This window comes from Lolium perenne, chromosome 5, assembly GCF_019359855.2.
Source record: "Lolium perenne isolate Kyuss_39 chromosome 5, Kyuss_2.0, whole genome shotgun sequence".
In the NCBI taxonomy this organism is placed as follows: Eukaryota; Viridiplantae; Streptophyta; class Magnoliopsida; order Poales; family Poaceae; genus Lolium; species Lolium perenne.
The window spans coordinates 236,664,273-236,673,647 of record NC_067248.2 but is presented as its reverse complement, the minus strand read 5'-3'; the positions used below and the strand labels follow the sequence as shown (position 1 = coordinate 236,673,647).

At 49.5% G+C, this 9,375-nt stretch overlaps 1 protein-coding gene across 8 annotated transcripts; it reads left to right on the top strand.

Moving 5' to 3' along the window:
- The first annotated feature begins 7,153 nt into the window (after positions 1–7,153).
- Positions 7,154–8,789, top strand: LOC127302346 (uncharacterized). 8 transcript variants are annotated; one of them, XR_007852851.1, is made up of 3 exons: positions 7,154–7,511; positions 8,242–8,314; positions 8,420–8,789. XR_007852851.1 is itself a non-coding variant. In XM_051332782.1 (3 exons), the coding sequence occupies exons 1-3, from the start codon at positions 7,217–7,219 to the stop codon at positions 8,558–8,560; spliced, it is 540 nt and encodes a 179-aa protein (XP_051188742.1). In that variant the 5' UTR covers positions 7,154–7,216; the 3' UTR covers positions 8,561–8,789. The 8 variants fall into 8 exon arrangements, 2 of the variants coding, with proteins under 2 accessions (XP_051188742.1, XP_051188740.1); XR_007852853.1 differs by having other exon boundaries at positions 8,242–8,340; XR_007852852.1 differs by having other exon boundaries at positions 8,129–8,314.
- The last annotated feature ends 586 nt before the right edge of the window (positions 8,790–9,375 follow it).

The window sequence follows — 9,375 nt, the reverse complement described above, 5'->3', positions numbered from 1 at the left end:
GCTTCGACATCAACCACCTCGCCATCTACATCTGAGATGGCGGACGGCACTCCAGTCACGTACGAGGATCTGACCGACGAGCTCAAGAAGAAGTATGACGAGATCAAAGTCATCCTCGAGGCCGACCTCATCGGCTCTTTCCACAGAACCCGTTCACATGGCATCAGGTGGAAGGGGTTCTCACCTAATGGTGCACTCGATGGGATAGACCTCTCTGCCCCGTCGGAAGAACGCACCAGGTCCCTGCGGCAGGAGATCAACTACTTGGTGGCTCACTCGCTACACCGCCACTCTGAGAACCTGGTAAACACGTTGGAGCGTGTCGCTCTTCGCGTGATCCAGGAGATCATGAGGCACCGCACTCGCCGTCAGACCAGCTCTCGGGACGCATCAAGGAGAGTTGCCACTCCAGTCCCGTCCACCGCTGCCATTTGCGTTGGCAGCACCAGAAGTGCCGACTTCACCGGCATTCGTCGTCTACAAGATCGGTGGTGACCCTAGTGACTACCAGTTCTTGCATGAGTCGCCTAAGGAGATCCCTCACGGGTACATGTGCACGTATGTGCCAGATTGCGGTAACTGGGCACTCACAAACCAGGCCACAACATCAGGGACTTCTGGGAAAGCAGGAGGAACGTCAGCGACAGATCTTGAGAAGCAGACGTGGCTAACTAAGTACGCCACCCCGACGAACCTCCGTAGCTCAGCTCCTGCAGCTTGGCTCGTAGCTGGAAAAGCAAACATGGCTGGCTAAGTACGCCACCCCGGCGAATCTTCGTAGTTCAACTCCCGCAGCCAAAGACAATGATCAGATCAGCACCATACTGAGAGACCAGTTCAGCATGGTGCCGAAAAGGAGGGCAATCGGCTATTCCAAGCCGTACCCTGACGACTACGAATTGATCCCGCTACCACCTAAATATCGGCTCCCTAATTTCTCCAAATTCAGTGGATCAGATGGTTCCAGCTCCATCGAGCATGTGGGCCGATATTTGGCACAGCTAGGAACGGCCTCAGTGTCGGATCCACTACGCGTGAGGTTCTTCTCACAGTCCCTCACGGGATCGGCTTTCGGGTGGTACACCTCGTTGCCACCAGACTCGATCCGGACTTGGAAGCAGTTGGAAGAACAGCTCCATATGCGCACCACTCGTAGGCTTCCGAGTCCGGCCTTGCCGATCTAGCACAAATACGTCGAAGCGTGGAGAAACCGTGACGTAATACATCCAGCGCTTCAGAATCTTAGGAACCGATGTTATTCGGTTCGTGTGACCGAAAAGGAAGCGCCGAGTTGGCGATAGCGGGCCTTGCAACACCGCTCAAGGACATGGCCTCCTGCGTACTACCCCTCACCGGCGCACATGGTTCAGAACCGTCGGCATATGAACAGCGCCACCCGGACTGTACTCAGACAAATTCAAGCGTGCGATAGTCCCTGGTCGAGGCAGAGGAAGACGAAGTTTCTGCGGGAGATCAAGAGGTGGCAGTGGCTGAATGGACTCGGGGGGGGAACCCCCGTGTCCTGCAAATGGGTAAAGCCACCAGGCCCGCCCAGGGGGTTTGATTTTGACGTGACCAAAACTGAGCAAATCTTCGACCTCCTGCTCAAGGAGAAGCAGTTGACGATTCCCGAAGGTCTCAAATTCCCCATGGTGCAAGAGCTGAACGGAAAGCCATACTGCAAATGGCATAACTCGCTCTCCCATGCCACCAACGACTGCAGGGTGTGGCGTCAGCACATCCAATCGGTGATAGAAAAAGGACGTCTGATTTTCAACCAGTACGCCATGAAGGTCGACACCCAACCCTTCCCCGCCGTTAACATGGTGGAATGCACTTACCCTGAAGGTTGCCAGCCAGGATCCTCGTTCAGCATCAACATGGTAGGACCTGGGCACCACTCTGACAAAGATGGAGACGAGGGCAGCTGCTCTCGTAGCAAGGACACAGAGGAGGCCGCTCCACGCGATCGGCTCCGTCATAATGGCAAGCGCTACGTCACAGAGGGAGAAGTGAAGAACATGAGATATCAGCGACCCCTCTCTGATCACCTCCTCAACAAGTATGTGAGTCAGTATGACCAACGCCGACGATCCAGCGATGATGATGAAAGAGATCGTCTGGCTAGAGAAGCCAGAAGACATCGTCGGCACAACCACGATGAGGAGGAGCACGAGCGCCGTGCCAAAGGAGAATCAAGGGAGCAAGACGACAACGACAGCATCGGGACTGCCCTTCTTCGTGCACCGCTGGGATTCAGGAATGAGCCGATTGCCCACAATCGGCAATTGCCCAGAATGCAACCAGAAGAAGAAGGAGGCAGCCAACGTGTCCGTGTTCAAGCGCTTAGGGCCTCTCCCGCCACAAAGCAAACGTGCTGAGTCCCCTCGATGGGAAGATCTCGAGGATTCAGAAGACGAGGGACAAGAAGAAGAGGAAGATAGGTACCACCGTCCAAGGTGGTGCCCTGATGGACTCAGCCGTTCCCAAAAGCGCAGGGTTCAGCGATTGCGCGGCCTGGAGGAAGCCGAAAGGTTATACTTGCATACGCTAAGGAAGGCACGACCTGATCTAGCTGCGAAAGTTCAGCGAACCCTGGACGAAGGGGGTCGTCCGCGGAAAATGGAGTGGCGTCCCAAGCAAAGGAAAGCCGATGATGAAACATCGGCTGGCACAAACATGGTGTTCATCCTCCCTTCGGAGTTCAGTGCTCCAGGATTAGACGAGGCACCTGTGGCACAACTTGACTGCGGCCCACGGCCGGTTATCTTTGAGAAGCCACGAGAAAGAAGCTACAGACATCTGAAGGCCCTGTACTTGCGAGGTTATATCGATGGGAGGCCTGTAAATAAGATGCTGGTGGACACCGGAGCGGCAGTCAACATCATGCCGTACTCTATGCTACGTCGGCTGGGACGCTCTAGCTCAGATCTAATCAAGACCAACGTGACATTGAGCGATTTCAACGGCCAAGCGTCTGACGCGCAAGGTGTTCTGAACGTGGATCTGACCGTAGGAAGGAAAACTATCCCTACAACGTTCTTCATCGTCGATAGCACGAGCACTTATGCTGTTCTGCTAGGAAGGGATTGGATCCACGCCAACTGCTGCATTCCCTCCACGATGCACCAATACATAATACAGTGGGATGGAGATGAGGTAGAGGTCGTCCAGGCCGATGACTCAGCCGAAATTTCAACGGCTGGCATGAACGCATGGGAAGCAGCAGGCCAAGAACCCCTCTCAGGTATCAATTTGGACGACTGCGAGCGCATCGACGTGACGAAGGGAAGGGTTAAGCTGGTTTTATCCACTGGCCTGACCATGTAGCTGAAGCGAAGCAATGAGCAAGCGTGGCAAGGCTGATCCTTGTGATCGGCCCCAAAAATCTATGAAGGGACATTACAGAACCTTCAGTCAGCGCTTCAATCAATATGGAGGCCGATCCCAGCAATCGGCCAAAATTATCCTCACCACATGTTCTGCTTGTGTTCGTCATTGATCCTACCGGAGCCGACGGACGAATTATAGAGCCGATATCTGCCATTCCCTGACAGATTCGGCTCGGGGGGCACCTAAACACGATGAACATGTGAACATGTGCAGGAGAACATGTGTGCAGTGAAATATTGGGGCCAATAGGAAAAAATCGGCCAGTAAAAAAAAACAATGAGAACTCTAGTGCAATTATACGAGGTTTACCGGATTTCCACCAAATCCAGTTCAGCTGTGGGGCCCTCTGCTTCTTCGCGGGAGTAAAACAATGAGAACTTCTTCAACTGCTTTGAGCCGATCCGGGTTCCTGAACCTTCTTGTCGAGGATTTTCAACCCTTGGTACTAGTTCAGCAGTGTTGACAGAAGGGGTATATCGGCTTTCTAAGGAAGAAAGGTGATCGGCTTTGGTGCATCCTCTCTGACATTCTCGCCCCGAGTAAGGCTCGGGGGGCAGCAGGCTTGGTGGACGCTCTGTTCAGGAGCCGATTGAGGTACCATCGGCTGAATTTTCATCGCAACCTTCTTCACAAAATGATGAGTGTTTAAAGAAGACCGTTAAGTTTGGTTGGAAGAATTCAAAGGCTTCCCTGAAGACTCTACATTATCCACCAGATTTCAAAATCATCAGTTGAAGAATGGAAGGGAGAATTTTAAAGGACCGATGCGTTGCTATCGGCTCATTACGCATTGGCAAAGGGGACAAATCGGCAAGATCAGTATGAGAGGAAATCGGCTAAATCAAGCTCAAAGGAAATCGGCAAAATCAAATTGGGAAAAGTTCTTCATTGATAGATTTCTTACATAAAGAGCTGATTGCTCTCAAAAGGAAGTACTAGGGGATACATTGCCCCATCTATCGCATCGGTCCTATATTAGAGGTCCTATCTACGGGCCGTCGCTGCCCTCGTCGTCGCCGCGTCGTCGCCGCTGTCGGCCGCTCCCGGCGGGCTCGTCGTCGCTCCAATGGCCGCCGACCGGGCCCTCATTGTCCTCGTCCTCTTCGTCAGCGTCATCGTCGTCGCTATCGAAGTCACTGAGGTTCCCCGGCCAGGGACAGAACCGTTTGGCCGGCGGCTCGTCGGAGGAGGGGTCGTCCTCCTCCTCCTCCTCCTCTTCCTGCTCCTCCTCCTCCTCCTCGGAAGAGGTGAAGTCGCAGGAGAAGCGATCGTCATCGCTCTCCTCCTCCGTTTCCCCGTCGGCGAGGAAGCGGAGGTCGCTTTCCCCGTCGGTCAAGGACTTTATCGTCCTCAGACCAGACGGAGAAGTCATGGCTGGACTCCTCCCCAGCTTCGATGGCGCGGCGGGTGTTCGCCGCGTGGACCTCCTCCAGGGTCGGCTCCGGCGTCGGCTCACGGGAAGGGGAGGACTGGCTGAAAAGATCCGATGGAGCAGAGGAGGAAGAAGACATGGTGGCGCAGGAGGGCTTTTGGAGTGCTAATGCGAAGAAGATGCGAAAATAAACTGTGCGGAGCGGTTAAATAAAAGGGGATATAGTGGAAATTCAATGCCACAGCAGTTTCCGAGGAAGTGGTGCCTAAGAAAAAAAAACTGCCAGGTCACGCGGAGAAGTTGAGAAGGCAAGGCATCATGATGACGGATACTGCAACGGTTCTGCCACGACATGACCCAACGAAGGGAAAGCAGAGTGATTTTGGAATTACCAATTCCAAAACCAGGGGGGCATGTGTTATCACCAGAATTTGACCGAGTCAGAGGTGGGCCGCGATCAAGATAGATTTGAAGAATATACATGGAAGAAATATGAGGATCAGCCTTTATATGCAAAATATGGGCTAGTTGGCCCGTGTATCTGTAACATAGTAGGTTACGTGTCGTTTTAGTTAGAGTTGGCCTCGTACACGGTGGGGATTATTCCCACGTTAGAAAGTCCCCGGGACTATAAATATGTATCTAGGGTTTATGGAAAAAACAACAACCAACGTTCAACCAACAAATCAATCTCGGCGCATCGCCAACTCCTTCGTCTCGAGGGTTTCTACCGGTAAGCATCATGCTGCCTAGATCGCATCTTGCGATCTAGGCAAAGCAGGCTTTATGTTGTTCATGCGTTGCTCGTGCTGAAGCCTTTTTGATGGCGAGCAACGTAGTTATCATAGATATGTTAGGGTTAGCATAGTTCTTCGTATAACATGCTATCGTAGTGCAACCCTTGCATATCTAGCCGCCCTCACACCTATCTTAGGTGTGGGGGCGGCACCCCGCTTGATCATTATTTAGTAGATCCGATCCGTTACGGTTGCTCCTTGTTCTACAAGGATTAGTTTAATATCTGCAATAGTTAGGCCTTACAAAGGGTTGGAGGATCCAGCGGCACGTAGGGTGTCGTTTGCTAGTCCTAGACAGGATGTTCCGGGGATCAACCTCGTGTTGGTTTTTAGGCCTTGTCTAGGATCGGCTTACGATCACCGTGCGTGGCCGCGAGGCCCAATCGTGAGTAGGATGATCCGATTATGCGGTGAAAACCCTAAATCGTCGTAGATCTCATTAGCTTTATCTTGATCAAGCAGGACCACCATATATTCGTGCACCTCGTACGAATCATGGGTGGATCGGCTCCTTGAGCCGATTCACAGGATAACCTGAGAGCCGATCGAGGCTCGTATTTAATGTTTACGTGTATGCCATGCAGGAAACTAAGCGAGGCATCTCCATCACCTTCCCGACTGTATAGGTCAGGTGGCACGCCCTTGCATCAGCATCGGACGTGTGTACCAGAGGCTTTGCGGGCCGTCGCTCAGAGGGACCAGGGCCAGCCGCAGCCCTAGGTTGTTACCGGCTCTACTGTGTTGCCCGTCGCTGCCCGCCGGTGGGTTTTGACCGCAACAGTCCCTATGAGTGTCAAGGCCCTCTTGCGGAGGTTGATCATGAGTTGCCTGCAGATTTTGCTGATTTTTTCGCCATGCACGCAGAGATCCGTGACAGCAATGTGCATGAGCAACTTCAAGCTGATCTCGTTGAGCATTTGTGGAGGATCAAAGGAAATACCGTGGCACCTTGATGTAGCATCTACCCCTATTTATTATATTTGTTTACTTGTTTTATTATTTGTTGTAATTTAATTTGAAAACAATCCTCGCAAACATTTTTATTCATATGCTATATTTGATAAATGGTTCTGTGTTAAAAAAAAGTAATTTAAATGTTTGGGGGCAGCGTTTGGGGGACGCGGCTGGGGAGCGACGTCCCCCAAAAGCGGCACGAACAAAACACGTCCCCCAAATGCTCAATCCGACGCGGTTTGGGGGACGCGGCTGGAGATGCTCTTAGACTAAGGATGACGTGGATTCGTATGGGGATCGACGTAATACGTGGATTCTATTAAGCAAGGTGCGTCCTTTATCATTGGGATTGCAGAGGGTGCATCCCCAAATCGCTGCCGGCTACGATTTTGGGCTCCCCGGTGGAGTTCTTAAGCAAGGTGCATCGTTTATAGTTGGGCTTGTAGAGGGTGCATTGTTGGACGTTGTAGCAAGGGGCCTCGCTTACGAAAACTTCTTTTTACAGTTGCCGGTATGTGTAGGAGTCTAATCAACCGTCCAGGTGCTTTTAGATTCGTGTAGTAATACACGCCTCCCCACCCCACGTACTGTTTGGTATTTTTGCTGCCTAGCCCCTCTGTATCTCTCTTATTAGAATTCTCTGTGCCATTATCTTTCTCCAGATCGAAACAGAAGAGGCGGTCAACGAGGCGGCGCCCTCATGGTGGACGGCGCAGGCGGCGGAGGCGCGTGGAGGGCAGCCGACGCGTCGCCACCGGAGATCGCAGGCCAGAGGCCAGGGAACGGAGGGGTGCGGGAGCACAAAACTTCGTGGCCAGGAGAGGGAGCAGCACCGCCTGCGCCGTCCTCCATGAGGGTCGCCCCCTCGTTCCGGACTCCGGCTGCCCTCCAGGCGACTCCGCCGTCTGCAGCTGAAGCACCCAACTCCTTCGTCCTTCGTCATTTATGCGCCGTCCCGCTCGAATCCGCCATCTGTCTGCCGCTCGAAGACGAAGGTAAGGTAACTACAGTTTTCAACTATGGTCTGTATATGCTTGTGATTTTGGAATTTTATTTTCTTGGATTTAGATGATATAGCAACAGTTTGCGTGTAAAGATTTCTTATTAAGCAGTATTTGTGATCATAGAGATCCGTAAATTTTATAGAAAGGCAAGAGAAGACAAAACACCACTTTCACGTTTTTTAACTGAGCATCCAGAGTCTAGAATTTAGGAAGTACTATGTGCTATACAAAAGTACTAGAATCAGAAGAATAAAAATACCTTTTCCGAACAATTTTACTTGATATCTCATTCAGAATTTCAGCAACTTCAGCATCTTCTAACATCGATCCTTTTCTAAGATGTATGAGATCCACAACCACATCAGGATTGAATTGTTTTTCATTCAGTGTATATCGGATGTACTTTCTTACTACAACGTCCATGTCAAATCTTGTCTGAATAAATGGACAAGAAACTTACTGATGTATCTTCGTTCCTCACTATGGGCATATAGCTTTGCAAACAGGTATTAAAAAAATAAGCCATTTCTCAAACAGCAGTAGAAATGGGTAGTTACAGTTAGATAAGCCAAAACCTACTTTCATCATCAAAAAATGTGGTAAAGCAGGTCTGCGGTGGCACTAGTTTGATGTTCACATGCCACACAACTTTGGTTGTGGGGTCTCTGCACACGAATTCCAGCTCAATATTGTGGATGCCTCATCTTTCAACTGTCACAAGGTGGATCGGGCGGGGCTTTGGCTCTATCAAGGACTCTGGGACCCTCTGCTTGTTCCTGTTAGAGAAGGCACATGTAAAAGTTTCGCTGATTTTGAGCATGTCAGTCTACAATGTTTCCGAAGAAAAATATTAGAGGGTAGGTAAATATCTGAGACGTTTTTTCTGCATCATGTTACAGGTCGAGCTTGTACCTGGGGGTGCATTTGGAGATGATAAGGGTGTTCGTATCTCCTATGTTGCTGCACTGTCAACGTTACAAGATGAAATAGAGAAGATAAAAGAAGCAACGACTCTGCTCAAGCCACGAGTTGCGGTTTAACAAAGGCACTGTCAACCAAAGACATTTTCACCAGCAATGCCTTGTTATATTAAATGGTGGCTACTGAAAAGTAGTTAAACATGTCATTGTTGTATAAAAGAGAAAGGCTCCTGGTTTCTTAGTGAAAAGTAGTTAAACATGTCATTGTTGTATAAAAGAGAAAGAGTCTGGAGCTATGTTTACTTGATTGACATTCTGTAGTTTTCATTTGGGTTCTGTTGTTGTTTCACTCGAGCTTCTTCTGTCCAAGGTTTAACATGAGTTTCATGTTTTCACTAGAGTTTTAAAGCGGTTTCAAAGAAGTGATATGGGTTCCACAATGTTTCACTAACGTTTCTAGTTGGCTTCGCCACGGTTTCACAAATAAGTTAATAATGCATTGCCACGTTGAATGTGTTTCACAAGTTCACAATATTAGTTAGAAAATTATGGAGAGTCTTTCACTATTTTTGGCATGAAACGTAGTTTGTTTCATATAAGTTTAAAAAGGATGTTGGTTGTTTCACTTTTTCGTATATCTCAATATATGATAAAAGTTTCAACGGGTTCACATTTATTTCAATAATTAATGCTTTGTTTTTTATGTTCTTCACAAGTTGAGCAATATATAAAGCATATGAATGTTTTCATGATTATCGCCATTTTTTCACATTTAATTATCTGTTTTTTTCATTTCATAATTATCACAAATGATTCAATCATGCATGGACTTTAATTTTATGAATGTGTTTCACAAGTTGATTATGGGATCCTTCTGGTGTTTCACTTGGATGTGCATTTTTTACATTAATTTGAAAACAATCGAGGGTGTTCCA

Bases quoted from the DNA above. Each gene is read 5' to 3' on its own strand.
- LOC127302346 (XM_051332780.1), top strand. From the start codon at position 7,217: ATGGTGGACGGCGCAGGCGGCGGAGGCGCGTGGAGGGCAGCCGACGCG. The intron at 7,517-8,128 runs GTAACTACAGTT...GTGGTAAAGCAG, and splicing joins CGCTCGAAGACGAAGGTAAG to GTCTGCGGTGGCACTAGTTT. The intron at 8,315-8,419 runs GTAAAAGTTTCG...ATCATGTTACAG, and splicing joins TCCTGTTAGAGAAGGCACAT to GTCGAGCTTGTACCTGGGGG.